The sequence below is a fragment of the Manacus vitellinus genome, unplaced genomic scaffold (genome assembly GCF_001715985.3).
Source record: "Manacus vitellinus isolate BGI_N305 unplaced genomic scaffold, ASM171598v3 scaffold_6_pilon, whole genome shotgun sequence".
NCBI lineage: Eukaryota > Metazoa > Chordata > Aves > Passeriformes > Pipridae > Manacus > Manacus vitellinus.
In genome coordinates this window covers 11,073,843-11,092,716 of record NW_021940750.1, presented here as the reverse complement: position 1 = coordinate 11,092,716, position 18,874 = coordinate 11,073,843, and the positions used below count along the sequence as shown (strand labels likewise).

At 33.1% G+C, this 18,874-nt stretch overlaps 1 protein-coding gene across 2 annotated transcripts in view; it reads left to right on the top strand.

The window, feature by feature from the left end:
• The window catches only part of RYR3 (ryanodine receptor 3), a 212,879-nt gene that overhangs the window by 90,515 nt on the left and 103,490 nt on the right, over positions 1 to 18,874 (top strand). For both annotated transcript variants that reach the window (XM_018082300.2, XM_018082301.2), the window contains exons 24-37: positions 1,294 to 1,453; positions 1,870 to 2,017; positions 2,938 to 3,143; positions 3,807 to 3,981; positions 5,557 to 5,765; positions 6,948 to 7,132; positions 7,564 to 7,600; positions 7,954 to 8,114; positions 8,634 to 8,799; positions 11,927 to 12,013; positions 12,403 to 12,629; positions 13,695 to 14,496; positions 14,998 to 15,198; positions 16,368 to 16,470. In XM_018082300.2, coding sequence (XP_017937789.1) covers positions 1,294 to 1,453; positions 1,870 to 2,017; positions 2,938 to 3,143; positions 3,807 to 3,981; positions 5,557 to 5,765; positions 6,948 to 7,132; positions 7,564 to 7,600; positions 7,954 to 8,114; positions 8,634 to 8,799; positions 11,927 to 12,013; positions 12,403 to 12,629; positions 13,695 to 14,496; positions 14,998 to 15,198; positions 16,368 to 16,470 — 2,867 coding nt within the window. The remainder of the gene's footprint in view (positions 1 to 1,293; positions 1,454 to 1,869; positions 2,018 to 2,937; positions 3,144 to 3,806; positions 3,982 to 5,556; positions 5,766 to 6,947; positions 7,133 to 7,563; positions 7,601 to 7,953; positions 8,115 to 8,633; positions 8,800 to 11,926; positions 12,014 to 12,402; positions 12,630 to 13,694; positions 14,497 to 14,997; positions 15,199 to 16,367; positions 16,471 to 18,874) is intronic.

The following is an 18,874-nucleotide window of genomic DNA, read 5'->3' as shown; positions in this document are numbered from 1 at the left end:
TTATACCATTTTGCCATAACTTGTTTCAATTTACACCTCTCCTTCTCTCTCCTCCAAGAAAAGGTTTGTTCAACATACACACATTTCCATAGACATTATTAATGCATTTCTTAAAAGAGGAAAAGTAGAAAATTACTGTTTTTATCATGTTGCACATTTCTTGAAAATGTACATATGTAGATTATTATGTTAAATATATATTTTTTGCTTTAATTTCTATTTGGTAGCTAAACTGTGGCAATCAGAGCTAAAAGAATTGAATATGTTTTTTATTTAGACTTCTTTAAGTCATCAGTAGTAATCATCCCAAAAATGGTGAAGATTAATCAAGGATTACATCTATATTTTAGTGTTGACTGTGGGGACCCTGTAGTCCTCCTGGGGCAGATTAAAGCCCTGTTCTGCAACAAAACTTGAAGACAGAAAGAGAAATCAGTTTATCAATCCACGAGATGTATTTTTTTCCTGAAACAGCTTTATCCATGAGAAACAAAGTTAGGTTTTCAAAGAGAGCACTAAAATATGTAGTTTTGTGATATGGGAAATGGTAATCTTGATCCAGCTGATGGCATTAATTAAAAAAAGGAAAAAAGATCTTCAGGCAGTCTATGATAATACTGGTTTAATACTATTGTCTTGGTGAAATACCTACTGCCTATATGAATTGTCCTAGCAAATGGAAATTAACTGATTTGAGCAAGAGAGATTCTGTACATGTCTAAAAAGGAGGGTAGTCTTTATACAATATGGAAGGGTTGGAAAAGGTACTATTTAGGGCTAAAAATCTACTGAACTTATTATTCAATGAAAAAGTGTGATGAACGATAGTTAAAATGATTTTTTCTGTTGGAAAAATGGTAATGCAGTCCCTATAGAATAGTGAATTAAAATGCCATACTTAATAATACATAAAAGATAATTTCATAAGAAGTCATCACACAGATCTTTAAAAGAGAAATTGAAAGTTTTAAAAGACAAATTTTAAAAAAAATATATAAAAATTACTCATTCAACAACAATTTTGTTTTGTAGCAACCACTTAGGCATGCATATATGGATCTGAGTCACATTTAATTAGCTAGTGTGCGAGTAGGTGGAAAATGAGACTGTCAGCTAGAATCCAGTTTATATCCCAGTCAATGACCAAATGTAATGCAGGATTTTTGCAAAGAAATGGGAGAATAGGAGATAAAACAAATGGAGAGAGAAAGCGAGCCCCAGACCTTGAATGCCACGTAGAATGGTTTAAATACCATAACTGGGATTTCTCTGTTTTGCCTTGTTGACTTACAGTTACATGATGTCAAATGGATATAAACCTGCCCCTCTTGATCTTTCTGAAGTGAAATTGTTACCTTCTCAAGAATTTCTAGTTGACAAACTAGCAGAAAATGCACATAATGTCTGGGCAAAAGACAGAATAAAGCAAGGATGGACCTATGGCATTCAGCAGGTAGGAACTTCTTTAAATGCATTTGGAATAACTAAAGAATGTGAGATTTTGTATTCTAGAACATCAGTTGGGAAGAGAGTGTTAAAAGGTTAAATACTGAATATTGTGTAATATCTGGAAAAATTAGAGGGGGTGGGAAGCAGAAAAAGCAACCTTGACCATGAAAGTCTGAGTAGACTGTAAGACCTGTATGGTTGCAACTGCAGGATGTATGGGAATATATTTCCCTCCTTCTCTTTCATTCTTGTCTTCTGTTATTAATAATCGAGCTTGCATTCATAGAACTCTTCTTCATCAATGCTCTGTCTCTTCTGTAATCTTAACATGATTTCAGAATACATTCTGTCTTATTATAAAAAGTCTTTGTGTTATTTAAACAGAGTTTTCTTCTTGTTCTCTTTTATAACCCCTTTCAGGATCTTAAGAACAAACGTAATCCTCGGCTAGTGCCATATGCATTATTAGATGAACGCACTAAAAAATCAAACAGAGATAGCCTCCGTGAAGCTGTTAGAACATTTGCAGGCTATGGTTATAGTATTGAACCACCTGACCAAGAGATAGGTATGTACTTCCAAAAAGAATCATGGTCTTTTTTTTCCCCCAGTGCTGTGAAAAAAACATAAAACTGAAATATAGGGAAAACAGAAGATATTAATTAATAGTAGTGTATTTTTCCAGTGAATTTTAATGAAAGGTGCAAACACACTTTTAAAATTACTTTTATATTACTTAGGTTTTTGTTGGGAGTTTTTTTTAAAGATTGGTTGTAGTTAATGACATGATAATTCTAATTGCCTGATTTTTTAGATTGGAGAAAATCTGGAGTGTGAGTGGGCATACTGGTTTTCATTTGGAAAGAAAGAAAATAATATAGGTTGCATTTAAAAAGAATTATTACATGGTATGTAGATTAGGTTTGACTACTTCAGTTTTTTAAGCAGTCTTCAAAGAAGCTCACCAAGTTTAATAATTTTTTTAAATTGAAATCAGGAGCAAAAACTTGTTTAGAAGTTTTTCTTCATATTTGCTATAGCACTGTAATTTTCGACAAAAAATCCAAAATGAAACAAAACTTATTCTGTAATTTAAAAAAAAATGTTCTAAATGCATTGACTTGTGTAGGAAAATAATATTTTGTATTATAATACTACATTATTGCATTGGATTATATTGCATGTAGTAATCTTATGCTTCTGTTTCCTCTACTCAGTTTTGTGTTTGGGGCTCTGAATTGAGTGGTACATTGAAATATGCTGATTCTACATAGTAGATGATCCCTCATCCTGTACAGAATTAGAATGTGGTAGCCTTTGCATGCTGACTACTGTTACTCTTTTTGTAACATTTGCTGTGAAGCTTCTTAAATATGCAATGGTAGATGAGATAGAAAATACTGGGGTCAGATGAAAAGCTAGACAGTGACATTTATAATTTAATTTTATTATTAAAAGTGGGGGGGTTTTCTCTGTTCATTTTTACAGCTGACCAAACAGTGGAAAAAGTCAGCATCGACAAGATACGATTTTTCAGAGTAGAAAAATCTTATGCAGTGAAGTCTGGAAAGTGGTACTTTGAATTTGAAGCTGTGACAGGTGGAGATATGCGTGTTGGCTGGGCCAGGCCAGGCTGTCGACCTGACATAGAGTTGGGAGCTGATGACCAAGCATTTGTATTTGAAGGAAGCAAAGTCAGTACACCTTTACCTCTTTTGACCAATGAACAGGCTAGACAGAGAACTAGAGTATAGGTTTCCTCTGTATACTCCAGATCAAGTACAGGAATTTTTTCTGATTCACAGAAATATATCTCTGAGCCCTGTTTCATGCAGGATAGTATCTGCATTTTGGTTCTGTTAATGGAAATTATGCTAATAAAGATGTGTTGGTTTATATCTTCCTAGGATCTACCCAACTAATTAAAGAAGTCTGTCACAACCATAAACAAAATACAGCATTCACTTCCATTTTTTTAATGTGGTGTTTTACAAAAATCAAACAAAAGGTTCTTCAATGACTGGAAGAGGAAACCACAGTTCTGTTTTCCCTTTTCTGTCTTTTCTGCATTCTGCATGTTCTTTCTTCCCAAGCTTGACTCCTAAAAGAGCAGAAAGATAATAATTACACTGCATGTGAGGAGTGGAATCCAGTGAACAGTAGTTATCATCCAGATTCTAAATTGCTGAAGTTAGGGCTTAGTTGCTCTTTGTCTCTATTATCTCTAAGACAAAAGCCATGATCAGTTTGCAAATTACTTGGGGATCCTGGAAAATGAAATGTTTGTTTTTCTTTATTTACTTTGTATTTAATTTCTAATTTTAGCACTGTGGTTATTCACTTGTTTTTCCATTTAGGGCCAGCGTTGGCATCAAGGCAGTGGATTCTTTGGACGAAGCTGGCAACCAGGAGATGTGGTTGGTTGTATGATAAACTTGGATGACAAATCAATTATCTTTACTCTGAATGGCGAGTTGCTAATAACAAGTAAAGGGTCAGAACTTGCATTTGCCGACTTTGGAATAGAAAATGGTAATTTCCATTTTTTAGTCATGTGGTTATGAGAAGACAAAACAAAACAGCAACCAGAAAAACTAGTCTGTTATAATGATTCAGTGAGCTGAGAAATGATATTTCACCGGTGTGAGCCTTCAGACTACGCTACACGTTAACTTCATAAATATTTATTTTGAGAGTGCTTCTCTGGCACCAATTGATTTTCTTTTTTTCCTTTGACCACATTAATGGGATTTTAGCAGTCAGAATGGGTAAATTTTCTTCAAGCCTTGCTCTTTGATAGGCTTACTGTCAGGACTAAACTTCAGTACTAAGAGATGGTAGTAATAAGTATCCTGAAAAATTCTCAAAAGCTGAAAATGTAGTCTCTGATTATCTTACTGGAGCATAAATGTATTATGTTCATGTCCGTGAAGGACATAATGAATATATCCTTCACTATGTGGTGAGAGTCTGCACCCAAAGAATATAAGTTGAGTGATTTGTAATTTTTTTTTCTTTTATCCTATTCATAGCTGATCTGAATTTATCCTTTTCCTGGCATAATTTTCATCTTCTGTTTTTGATCTTTGTTTTTTCTAAAAGTAGTATCTATATGACTGTAGTAAAGGAGGCAGGACATATTTTCAAACTGTTTTGCTTTATGTTTTAGTGGACATTTTTTTTGTAAGTGTAGCTTCTTCAACCAGTAGTAGCTTCATACCTGTTAGTAATGGCCAGAAGACTTTGCAGTTGCTCACTGTCCCTCTTTGATGTTACCATTGACAGAGTTTTTCTAACAGTAGAGAATGAGGGTCTGCCTTAACAAAGCTATTCTGAAGGTTTAAATTAAAGTTTGGGAGAGAAAATTTCTCCTTTAAGGGATGAACTGTTGTCTCCAAGTTCTGGTTCTTGAGAAATGGAGAAATAGTTCAACAATCTTTCTTCCCTGTCTGTTGGCTGCTATAAAGTTATATGGAGATCAAAGAGTGGAGTCATAAAAAGTACTAGCATTAAGGAAGTGTGTGTCCATTGTGAATGATGGAGGAATGAAGGCTAGTAACAATGTACTGAGATAATTAACCTCTTCTCAAAGTCCTTTTGAAACTTCAGTGCCCTCAGAGATCATACTTGATATTTGTTAAATAACTCAGATATAGCCAAGGTTGGCTTCCAGAGTCCAACTCATTGTATAAAACCATGTGTGTTAGTCTAAAAATGAGGAAGATAAACGAATTATTTTAATAAATTAATAACTGACTTGAGCAAGTATTTTCAAATGTGATTGTCCACAAAACTACCTCTTGACTTCACATTTTTTGTTTATTTTTCACACAAATCTACTGCTTACTAAGAACAACTGTTTGAACTGGTTTAATATTTAAATAAATGGGATAGTGCCTAAGTCTTTAGAAATTTTGGTAGCAATTATATTGAATCTAGAAATTAGTGTTTAAAGTGGCTTTAAATCCTTGCTAATGTCATCATTTCATGTGCATTACTTGTAGGAGCTAAAGTTCAGTCCACATTAGAAGGATCCAAAATAAAAAATACTTTTAACTAAATTACTGTTGTTTTTTTTTTTTTATTATTTTATTTTTGTTTCTTTAGGTTTTGTTCCAATTTGTGCACTGGGCCTATCTCAGATTGGTCGCATGAACCTTGGAATGGATGCCAGTACATTCAAGTATTATACAATGTGTGGCCTTCAAGAAGGTTTTGAACCTTTTGCTGTCAACATGAACAGAGATGTTGCTATGTGGTTTAGTAAACGCTTACCAACATTTGTCAATGTACCAAAAAATCATCCGCACATTAAGGTAACATTACAAGTTAGGGAGACACCTGTTTAACAACTGTTTGTTTAGCAAGCTGAGACATAAACCCCTTACTGATACTTACTGTCATCGGATACTTTGTCATATAAACCTATTAAGTCACTCGGATAATTCCAGATGATCTTGTCTATCTTCAGTTTCATTTATGGCAGTATAGACTCCTATGGACATATCTATCTTTTTTATTATGTGTGTTACTAATTTATTTTGTGGTTAGTTACTGGAAACATGTCAGTTATGTTTTTTTTATATTCTATCTTACGCGTACGTTCACTTTTTAAACCTTCTCTACTATACATATTTTGTAGATGTGTAAAAATTTTTCAGCTGAAGTCTGAGGATATTTAAGTGTACCTGTGGTGTTGCTGAGTGGTTTTTTCATTCTTATGGTGCACCAGTGATAGGAATTCCACAACTCCCTGACTAATGTACTCTGGAGCAGAATAATAATTCCTATATTTTCTATAAAATATTTGTTATTAATATATTCCAAAATGATAAGTTTGAATTCCTGATAAGTTTTCTTTTATTATAAACTATCTAAGCCATTTACTTTAATTTAGATATAACCAACTATTCCTTAATAATTCTCTGAACATTTTCTTCCTAAGTAAAATACTTTTCACTGAATTCCAACTAAATGATTTCAGCATTTTTTTCAGTTCATCAGGATCACTTCAACACTATTCCTGTCTCTAAATTTTTTTTAAATGTTCCTATAACTGAATTTAAAAACATACTCACTTTTCCAGCACAAGGGAAAGTGGTATCAGACTACTGTGATAGTTCGTAATGGCCATCTGAACAATTCTAATTGATATTTTTGCTCATTGTGGTAGAAAACTACTGATTGTTGTGAAGCAGTTTTTCAATGACTTGTGCACTCAAAGTTAATTAATTTAATAAAATATATAGGGGTTTTATTATGCTGTATAGAACAACTTGAAATACTGTAATCAAAATATACCTAATCTGTTGCTTCCCTTGCTCTAACCCTTGCAGGTTAGATTCAATGTCAGAGAACAAAGTTGCATAGTTTTGAAGTTAATTATTTTTGAAAAATTTAAGTTGGCTCCCTCAGTTTTCTCATTCTCTAGTTGCTTAATGAAAATTTTCAGAATTTTTTTGGATAGTACTATTTTAAAATATTTCTGTTATTTTTAGATATGGAGAATTGATGGAACCATTGAAAGTCCACCTCGGTTAAAAGTAACTCACAAAACATTTGGCACACAGAACAGCAATTCAGACATGATATATTGTCGTTTGAGTATGCCCGTTGAGTTCCACTCATCGTTCAACTTTGGCATGGGTGTGGAAAATGCCTCATCTGATGTTTTCCAAAAACGGTCAGGCTTGGCTTTAGTTATCCTATCTCTTGCTTTCCATGTATATGTAAAATGTTCTATTATTCTTTATTATTGTACACTCAAAATTTCATAGTTGTTTTTAAACACATAGCATAGGAAGCATGTTATTAAGATTTTTTTTTTTATTCTTGAAGGTTTTAATTGATTTATAACCTGCCTTTGCTGCAGACAAAGACAAGAGAGAACCATATCTAAAGAGGTGCTTCAAAAGGTTTAAAATTATTCATTTCTAAGCACCTTAACTGCAATCAATTATTTTTCTTGTACATTTGTATCCTCTGCAGTCTTAACTAATGCATACTACATACCCAGCAAACATTAGTTAGCTTGTAAGTATACTTAGTCTAATAATGAGCAGCTTTTTACTACCTTTTTTTTAAACTTATTTACTGATTTTTCTTTATCTGTAGAAAGCACAGCCAAGAAATTGCTGCTCCTTCTACTACAGTAAGTAAATATATTGAGATACTTAGTTCTTCAAATGCTTTGAAGCAGATTTAGTTGTGGCAGAATATTCATTAGAAATTGATCTGTCGAAAGTAACCTTTTTAATAATTTGCTATGATATAGCAATGTTTATAAATAAAGATGTCCAGAGTTGCACAGCTTGAAGCATAAACTTCACCATCTTAAACCACTGTCTGCTTTTTTAATTTAAGAGCATTTTAAATTCGTTTAAGAGAATGTGAATTACTATTAAAGTTTGATATATTGGAGGGTTTTTTTAAAATCACTATTTGAGTATTCCTTGATAAAATTCCTTGATTTCTATTACTAATATGCTCTATTCCTCTTTTCAGTATTTTTACTCACTAAGGATATTTGCTGGCCAAGACCCATCCTCTGTCTGGGTTGGCTGGGTAACACCAGACTATCATTTTTACAGTGAGAATTTTGACCTAAATAAAAACTGTACAGTGACAGTTACTTTAGGAGATGAGAGAGGAAGGGTTCATGAAAGGTATGCATTTATTTATCACTTATTAAATTTATATTTTAATACTGTTGTTCAAAAGTTAATTATTTGCAAGCTTTATGATATTTTAAGCATTAATTTAAACTAATGAGAAACTTGGTTATGAAGTTTGGGTTTTCTGTGCTCATTTATATATGAATGTTTCGTATGTAGACTTCTTAGAGTGAATATATTTATCATTAATGTTCCATTTGAGAGAATGTTTTGTGATGTTTCTTTCATTTAACATCTGTATTTACTCACTGTAGATAAACTTGTTTGTTTTACTGTATCTTATATGTGCGCACAGAGGCCTGTGAAATTTTTTCATAACTTTAAAATAGGAGAAAGAATTTATTTAGTCTAATGCATATATTACGGAAAAAAATTTGTTAATGAGCAAAAAAACTTATAGCATGACAAGCGCCTTTGAGGATCTCTAACTATTACTCCACTGAAAAAGTACATCTTCACCAAATATTGAAGCGCAGTGTGACCTATACTTTGTTCTTGCTGTTATTTCAGTGTGAAGCGCAGCAACTGCTATATGGTTTGGGGAGGAGATGTAATTGCTAATTCCCAGAGATCAGGTCGCAGTAATGTTGATATAGAAATTGGATGCTTTGTTGACCTGGCTACTGGAATGGTGTCATTCACAGCCAATGGAAGAGAACTTGGCAGTTGTTATCAGGTATTATCAGATTTTCAGAAAGCTATCTAGTAAGATGCTGATTTTGATGTTATTTTTCTTTTCCAGATATCTAACCGAACACCATTTGTGTGACAATAACATGTTTTCCTATATCATTCTGATTTTATTCCTCTTTTTCTCACTCTCTCTACTATAAGGCTACATTTTTTTGAGCTTCTTACAGTTGTTTCAAGTGTTGAGGAAGGACTCTTGGTAGATATGTTCAGAGAAATATTTTTTTTAACCTCTCAGTTCATGTGATACAAAATCTTGATTTATAACCTTAAATCTTGATTTATAACCTTATTCTTTAAAATATTTTTTGTCAACTGAATCTGTTATACAATATAGGGGAAGTAAATATTTAAATTAGCATAAGGTCAAAATTAAACTATAAGTGTTGTAATTTTTGGTATGAACTAAGAAAAAAAATTTAGTTCCTTATTACCGTGGTTTGTGTCTTCTGCAGATAGCTGTGATTTGGAGACCTTGTGATTTGATAAATTTCAAAACCTTAAATTCAAATATGCATTAATGCACAAAGCCAAAGTAAATGCGGTGGGCCCTAAATAGTATCAACATGCTCAAAATGAAAAGTCATTATGCAAAGGGATCAGTAGTTGACTGAAGCTTTCAGCACCAGATTATTGAGATTTCCTCTTAGTAAGATCTGTTGTATACTGACTCCACTGAAAACAAATGTGGCAGGGTGGCACATAGCCTGTAAATGGGGGTAGAAGATTATCTAGAAGCTGTGATTTTGGTATATTTTGTAATAGTGGTCAGAAACTTCCGTGCCACACTGGGAGGATATTGAATGACAACATCCTGGGAAAAAACCCAAATAATTAAAGTGCTTAAGCCCTGCTTTGTTGTTTTTCTAACTAGGTACAAATTAATATGACAGCTTCTGAACAAAACCATGGAAGTTTGGTGTGCTTTTTTTTATGATGGGTTTTTGTTTGGTTTTTTTCATGGACAGCCTTTAGCTGTTCTTATTTTGTAAGGAGATCTATGGAAAGATAGATGTAGAAGAGGCCTGTTACTGAATTTAGTGTAGAAAACACTTTCAGGTTTTTCCTCATATGACTTGCATTTAATATAACCATGTTCTCTGTATTAAATTTAAAATTATCTCAGAGAATACCAATATTTCTCTTCTGTTTCTTCTCATTGTCATGGAAAAATACCTGGAGTTGCTTTCGGAATTGTTTTTCCGTAAACATGATAACACTTGGTCTGCTGACAAATGAGAAAAGTCAGCACTTTTTATAGAGATAAAACAGTATATTCCAACAGGATTGTTAAGTTTGAGGGTGAAATATTACTCAAGTTTTGCTTATTTTGAGTCATTTAAGTATTTTCTGTGGTTTTGAAAGTAGTGAGAATAGCGTTATGTAATTTCCATTTCTTGAATATTTTTACCATAAAGTATGATCTTTAAAATATTGTAATAAATCTAATCACTTGCCCAAATTGCCACAAATAACTGATATTTGTCTGGTCTAGGTAATTATTCTAGTTGTATAAGTTCTTGCACTTCTCAGCTTTCTTAACTGAAAGAGGACAATATTTGTATGCTGTTTTCATTTTAAAAGGTCTATGGGTCAATACATTGAGGAGATAAAATGAATTTTGCTGTAGTTCCTGATTTAACTATTGAATGCCATAGTGATATTCAGGAAAACAAAACAAAACAAAACCAAACCACTAGAAAGGTAAAGGGAAGATACGGTATACATATATATTTGAGATTTTGTCATTAATTGTCAGGTCACAGTTAAGGTATTTGTAGCAGAAAGGAGATCTTAAATATTGGTTAAAAGATGTTTTATTTTACTTTTTTTGTAGTAGTTCTCTGATCCTCAGACATGGCTAGAAATTATAAATTCAATTATTATTACTAGGAAATAGCTATCTTTGGTCAGAGGCTGAGAGTTATATTATCTCAGCTATCTTCAGACTTTAATGAAGTAATAGGCAGTCCAAGATGCCTTTTGTTTCTGGATTTGAGGTTGTGGTTTTTTATTTATCAAAAAGTTTGGACTGTACTACCTAGCCCTATATTATTTTTTCTATGCCAATAGTGATAGTATTGAAAAATCTTTATTCTGCATACATTTTTTTCAGTATAGGGTATTATTTTGCATTTTGTTTAAATTATATTTTGTTTTGGAGCTGTTTTCTCATCCAAAAGAATATATATTTTTTAATTTAATTTTTTGACTCTCTGTATAATGTATATGTGTATATATGGTACACAAAATGCACAATGATATGAATAATATATTTCATTGAACTTTTGAGACTTTGACTTAATTGTATAGATGTACTTTTTTTCAACTACCCTGGAGCACTGACATTCTTTAAATAATATACTAATCTATAATTATATTTTGATAATATAATAATTATAAATATTGTGTTTATAATAGAAACAAATGTTACAATTTAATAATTTATATTATAAATAATCTTTATTTCATGGCAGTAGTAGTGGGGGATCTTGTAGAGAATTCTTCAGAATAAACTGGTCTTACACTGACATGCACTTTGAGTCCAACTATAATGGGGAAAGAAGGATAACATAGCAGTCATAAAAATCCCAAACACAACCAGACACTTTAAAACTGTAGCACTGTGATTCAGTGTGATTCACTGCAATTTTTTAAGACTGGAGACAGATGCTAAGCCTGAAAATAAAGAGCTCTTTAAAAAAATTACATTATTTTATTTTTAGAATATGTATTAGAAAAGCATTAATCTTGAAAGGAAATAAACATTTGCACTATCCTAATCACATGTGCTCTCACCCTCTAGTATAAAGGGTTGAGTTTGGATATTTTTGAGAAGAAACCACACAGTGTTCTTGCGAGAGGTGTTGAGAGCACATAAGGCAACAGATACACCTGTCTGAAAATCAGGTGATCCTATAAAGATAACTGCAAATGCTTTACTGTATTAGAGGTGAACTACAAGTAGACACTATTCACCACTCTAATAAAGTGTCTGGAGTCATTTGATAATAAAGTGTAAGCCATACAGAATTTATTTTATATCATATTCAGGGAGGAGATTTTTTTGCATTTTTAATTTTTAAAACATTTCAATCTCATCTCATTTCTAGGTTGAACCAAACACGAAGCTTTTTCCAGCAGCTTTTTTACAGCCTACAAGCACTAACTTGGTTCAGTTTGAACTTGGCAAATTAAAGGTAGGAAATATTTTTATATTTTATAAAAAGAGAACCTTCATGTAAAGGTGTTCTTTTAAATCTGTTTATTCTTATGCAGATTCCCGTTCACTTGAATTTGTTTAGGAAAATTGAATCAAGGGCAAGAATCTTAATTTGAATTCTGTGTTTACTTCTGTAAATGTAATTATATATGCAGTTAATTGTTTATCTGCATTTGTCAAAATAAACTCATATTGTTTGAGGAGAACACCATTAATGTTGCGGTTATTTAATGGATTTTGTTTGTTGTAATAACGTTTATCTTTCTATGATTTCTTTGCTATTTATAAGTTATAATTCCTTTAATGCTATCAGTTTATTTATAATTAGACGTTACAAAAATATTTTAATACACTTCTTTGTTTCAGAATACCATGCCTTTATCAGCAGCAATTTTTAAAAGTGAAGAAAGAAATCCTGTTCCTCAGTGTCCCCCTCGCCTTGACGTGCAAACAATTACACCTGTTTTATGGAGCAGAATGCCAAACAGCTTTCTGAGAGTAGAAACTGAGCGTGTCAGTGAACGTCACGGTTGGGTTGTGCAGTGTTTGGAACCTCTGCAGATGATGGCACTTCATATCCCAGAAGAAAACAGGTACATTTGTAAGGAAATAAAATTACTTAATGTGGACAAAGTATATTGAAACCGGATGTCAGAGTATTGATTAAACCTGCCTTAGAGAATATTTACACCATAGTTGTTGAGAATTTCTCATCTTATCTGCTATAAAAATAATTAAGCAGATAAGATCAGAAAATTCAAGTACAAGAGACTGAACTTTAATGCCAAGTGATGACTTTTGCATACATGAGAGAAAAAGTGGCTATTTGATCTTATTTAAATTATAAAGTAACATACCCTAAATCTCTAGATCTTTAAAGATCTATAAAAAAATCTTTAAAGATTTTTCTCAGCCTGAAAAAAACAAATATAAAGAATATGCAAGTACTAATTTGCTGATTTTTTTTCTGTAATAAAAGCATGTAATCTGTTCTTGTATCATCTGCTCTGAATTTACATGAATTAAGTTTTTATGTTCTTATTGACAAGGTCATGCCTTTCTTAGATTTTCATTAGGTTTTGTCTTCAAAATGAGGATAAAAAAGATCTGTCCAAATATCAAATATCATAACCAGTGAAAAATCAAACTATCAGCAAAAGCATAGCAGAAAGATAATTTCACTGCTGCACTTTTATCAGTTATTTTTAAATTTCTTTTAATAATTCAATAAAAAAATTTATTGTTCATAAAACTGAATTCAAGAAAAGATTAAAAAATACTGTGTCTTGTGGAAAAAATGAAACCGTAATCCTGAGTAAACTAGAAAGGCACAGCTTAGTGACAGTAGTAACACAGATTTTCAGCATTGCAAATATATTTATTTTAAAAACAAGTTCTAATTTACCATAGATTTCAAAAAGCCCCTATACCTTCCATTTTGGGTTGTTTTTTTCATAAGGAGTATTAATTTTAAACAATCTCAGTTGCCACCATTTACTGTGTTTGGACAATGCACATACTAAGACTAGTTACTATTAATTTAATACTAGTGGTTTAAAGAGGAACTGACCAAAATGTGCAGAGATCACAAAACTTTTCTTTTACAAAGTTATTATTCATAGGATTGATTGGTTTTCTCTTTCTTTATTTTCTAACAGATGTGTTGATATTTTGGAACTGTGTGAACAAGAAGATTTGATGAAGTTTCACTACCACACTTTAAAACTCTATAGCTCAGTTAGTGCTCTGGGTAACACTAGAGTTGCTTATGCACTTTGTAGCCATGTGGACATATCTCAGCTATTTTTTACAATAGATAATCAATACTTACCTGGACTTCTGCGTTCTGGATTCTACGACTTGCTCATTAGTATTCATTTAGAGCATGCCAAGAAAGCCAAGCTCATGATGAGCAATGAATTTATCATTCCAGTTACAGATGAAACTCGAGCTATTAAATTGTATCCCGATGAAACAAAGAAGCATGGTTTACCTGGAGTAGGGCTTAGCACTTGTCTGAAACCAACCTTTAATTTTTCTACTCCATGCTTTATTGCGACCACTGAAGATCATCAGAGATCCAGTCCAGAAATACCCCTTGAGACACTTAAATCCAAGGCCATAAGTATGTTAACAGAGGCAGTACAGTGTAGCGGTGCTCATATACGGGACCCTGTTGGAGGACAAGTTGCATTCCAGTTTGTTCCTGTTCTTAAACTGATAGCAACATTGCTCATAATGGGTGTTTTTGATGATGATGATGTGAAGCAGATTTTACTCCTTATTGATCCCACTGTGTTTGGAGATCACAAGGAAGAAACAGAAGAAAGAACAGAGAAGGAAGAAGTTACAAAAGTTGAAGAAAAAGATGTAGAAGCTGGGGAGAAAGCAATAAAACAAACAAAAGCTCCTGCAAAGGGCTTATTGCAGACAAGATTACCAGAATCTGTTAAGCTTCAGGTGACCATTTAATATAAATGTATTATTTATGTTCTACTCTTGATGAAAAAAAGATTGTGCTTTTTATCTGTTCTCTACTTTAAAAGAGTTGAAATTCTGAAGGTCCTTAATTTCACTTTGCCTTATAACCTCATGTTTAATAACCAAATTTAATGTTGCTGCAGTTCTTCTACACTCAAAATAGATAAGTTGATACTTACTTATTTTGTAAAAAGGAAAGTGTTAGACCAGGTGATCTTTAAAGGACCATTCCAAGCCAAACTAGTGCATGTTGTCTACATACTTTGGGTGCATGGAGTGAAAAACTGTGAATGTAATGTAGTATAATTGATCAGATAATGAAACTGTAAAACATTTTTTCACCTTTACATTGTTAAAACAAAAATGTGGGGAAAATGTGTCTAATTTTTACAATCTGATGCAGTATATCTGCAATTCACTGCAGTTCTTCCCCACAGTTTGTAAAACAATTAATCTTAAGTCTGTTTTTTTCTACCCTAGATGTGTCATTTACTCAATTATTTTTGTGACTGTGAACTACAACATAGAGTGGAAGCAATTGTATCATTTGCAGACCGTTACGTATCAAAATTGCAGTATAATCAGAAATACAGGTACAATGAACTCATGCAAGCCTTGAACATGTCTGCTGCTTTGACTGCCAAGAAGACTAAAGAATTTCGGTCTCCTCCTCAAGAACAGGTAATACTAAATATATGGTTGAATTAAAGATTAAATAAATTCCTTATGATGATAAAATAGAGTCCTGACTTATAAACTACCATTTGAATTGCTGGAGAATCAAAATGAATTTGAAATAAAATTTGTTTCGTGCCACAAAATACTGAATGTCAGAATGCTTAAGCCTCTACTCTAGAATTTAAACTGTAAACCAAAGTAGTTTCTCAAATTTTTTACTAAAGATTTCTCAACAGCATAGAAAATTTGAATATTACTGTCCAGTGCTGAGGAGCTTAGATTCATTCAGTACTGTAAGATGATGACAATCTTAGTTGCTCAGTTAGCATGAAGTTAGTGTTGAACTGACATGTGTATGTTAGAAATATTTTTTTCTGTCCCTAGGAAATAGTCTTATTATGAAGTGTCCCTGTAGAATTACAGAATCATTGAATTGTCAAGATTGAAAGAGACCCTTAAGAACATCAAGTCAAACAGTCTACTCAGCACTACCACTGCAACTCTTAAACCACTAAATCACATCACCCAGTGCCAGATCCAGACGTCTCTTAACCTATTCCAACCTAGGCAACCTATTCCAATGCCTGACCACCCTAACAGTGAAAACATTTTTTCTAATATCTAATTGAATCTCCCCTGTCTCAGCTTAAGGCAATTTCCTCATGTCCTCTCAATGCAGACATGGTAGAAGAGACCAGGCCCCGCCTCACTACAACCTCCTTTCAGGTTGTAGAGAGCAAACAGGGCCCCTCTTAACTTCCTTTTCTCGAGACTAAACAAACCCAGCTCCCTCAGCTGTTCCTCATAAGACGTATTTTCTAGACCATTCACAAGCTTTGTTGCCCTTCACTGGACATGCTCCAGTATCTCCATGTCCTTTCTAAAGTGGGGGGCCCAGAACTGAACACAGTACTTGAGGTGTAGCCTCCCTAATGCTGGGGACGATCATTTCCCTAGTCCTGCTGGCCACACTATTCTTGATACATTTTCTGTATTGGTATGCTAATCATAATTAAAGCTTACAAAGTATCATTGCTTGAGTATTTCCTTTAGACCATATAAGAAATTTGTGCTTTATTTTAATTTGATTATAAACAGGTAAAGTATGGCTATATATTAGAATATGTCTTAGGCTATCTTGGTGTTTTAACTATGTTTTAATTCTCTTAAAGATTAATATGTTGCTGAATTTTCAACTGGGAGAGGATTGTCCCTGTCCAGAGGAGATTCGGGATGAGTTATATGAATTTCATGATGACCTTCTAATTCACTGTGGTGAGTGGCAAGGTTTTGATACGGGTTTTGTTTGTTTTTTTGACACTTGACAGATCAGTTTAAAAATATACTACTATAAGAGGTTTTTTTGTTAGATGTATTACTCTCTTCATTTGCAAAGCCTAGCCTTGTGATTACTGTCTACAAGGTGACTTTCTTGACAAACTTTGGTGTATATTACAAAAATATGGGAAACTTGTGCATGGTTTTAAGTTTCATTGTTATATATCTGTTAAATATTATCCGGTATTATTCTGTTTATATATCAGTTTTAGACTTCATTGGGGAAAATAAATGTTTCAAACAAGAAGGTTGGATTACCTTAAAAGATTTACAAAAGCACATGTATGAGTGCAAGCATATAAAACATACTGAGGAAACATAATTGCTGTGAAGTTAAGCTGCAGAAAATTTGAGGCAAAACACTAGATGTGAGGTGCTATGCCTGTTTTAGCTTAGTTTCCTAGTGTATACATAACTGTGAGAGTCATTCATTATAAAACACTGTTGCACTGCAGACTACAGCTTGAATTGCCCCCAGTCATTGAATTTGGATTTCCTGTGCAATTTTATGTGGGTTTTTTGATGTCTAATCCAGACAATGATGGATTTATTAGCCCATTTACTAGTGTATAGTCTGAGTCATCCAGTTATTACTGCTCCTTCCCAGTAATTATGCAGATAAAACTGATACACTTGGTAGATATATTCATAGTTACTCTTCCTGTATGTTTCTTGGTCCTACAGTTGATGGCATCCATCTTGTCTACAAAGAAGGGGTCAGGGTCATTACAGTGAATTGATAGCGTTTCAAGCTCTTCCCCAGGAAGAGCATGGTAATTCTAACGGTTCCTTCTTGTCCTCCTGTTTGCTTGAAGTCATCATTAGATGTCTACCAATACAGTCTGCTAGTTCTTTCTTCTTTGGCTATCCTTAAAACCAGTGTTACCTGGTTCAGGGAATTACATGGTTTTAATGTTATTAAGTTTCTGCCTTCTCTTTGTAGCCATGGTGCCTCCAATACCATTCTGTGCTTGTATTGTTAAGGCTTCTGCTATTATTTTGCACTGACATATCTGAGTACCCTCATAGAATCTCTGGCAGCCATCAAGCTGTGATTTCGTGATAAGCCAATTTTCATTTTTCAACTATCTCAGCCTTAGCCTCAGCCAAAGATGAGTGGGTCAGCAGGTATCTAGGTTGTGTTTTATCAGCTTACTTCTGAGGATATTGTATAAGACAGTATTAGAAGTCCTTAAAATCAAGATTTGTATCTGTAAGGTTAGCTACATTACAGGCACAACTTTAGTTGATTTAACATTATTTGGTTTTGACAATCCTGTGTTAATTGTTATTCATCCTTGCTTCTAAGTGCTTACCAAAAACTATTTCTTTCATTCCATCATTTTTTTTCCAAATGTTAAAGTGAATAGTTAATACCCTCATAGTTACTCCTCTTTCTCCATATTTTTATTATGTCTATCATTATAAAAGATTACTGTCATCTCCATTGCTCAATCACATAGCCCTTGATCTGACCTCTGGTTTTCAAAAATAATGCTCCTTTGGCAGCAGAGAGTTCTCTGAGTCTCCAGGATGGAGATTATGGAAGACCTACAACTTACTTGGAAATATCTTAACTCTGCATTCTATTTATTTTTCCTTGGAATCTTGTGGCTGGTAGGATCATTGAGTTAGTTTAGTTCCTGATCACTCTTCATCTTGTCATAAGGTGAAACACTAGTTCTTACATGTGTTCGGTTTATTATTTTTAGGGATGTACCTTTATTATTTTTTTTTACTACATTATAAATATATATGCTGAATGAAAAAGAGCTGAAGATAGAGAAAACACTGCCTCATGATTAAAATAGCTTAAAGATCCTATGGATTCTAAACTAAACCATATTCATTACTTTGTACAGAGATTTATCATAGGTGATCACTGCAAATAAATGTTCCTCATTTTCTGTGGCCTGACTTGGTCTGAAAATCAGTACTAAGCAATCACAGCTGCAGATAAAGGAGAAGGAGATCTGCTTGGAATGTTTAATCAGCTTTTTACTACTAAGTATACTTTGCCATCTAAGTGGAAAAATATGTAGGCAATCAAGTAATTAAAGGCTTTTTCATAATGAATATAAGAAATACTCTGAATTAAAGTTATCAGGCAGTCTTAATCCTAGCATGTCCTAACTCTGAGTGGTTAATTTTGCTGGCAAAATAAGAGCCCTCTATCATAACTTCTATGCATAATTTCTTGGTTAAACACCCCCCTCCCCCCAAAAAAAATTACAACATATTTTGTTGAATAATATAAAATTCACATTTATCTGGGTTCAGCTGGAGTTGAAGCTGCCAGAAATGTGGGGAACAATAAAAAGAGTTTTTTCAAACATATTAA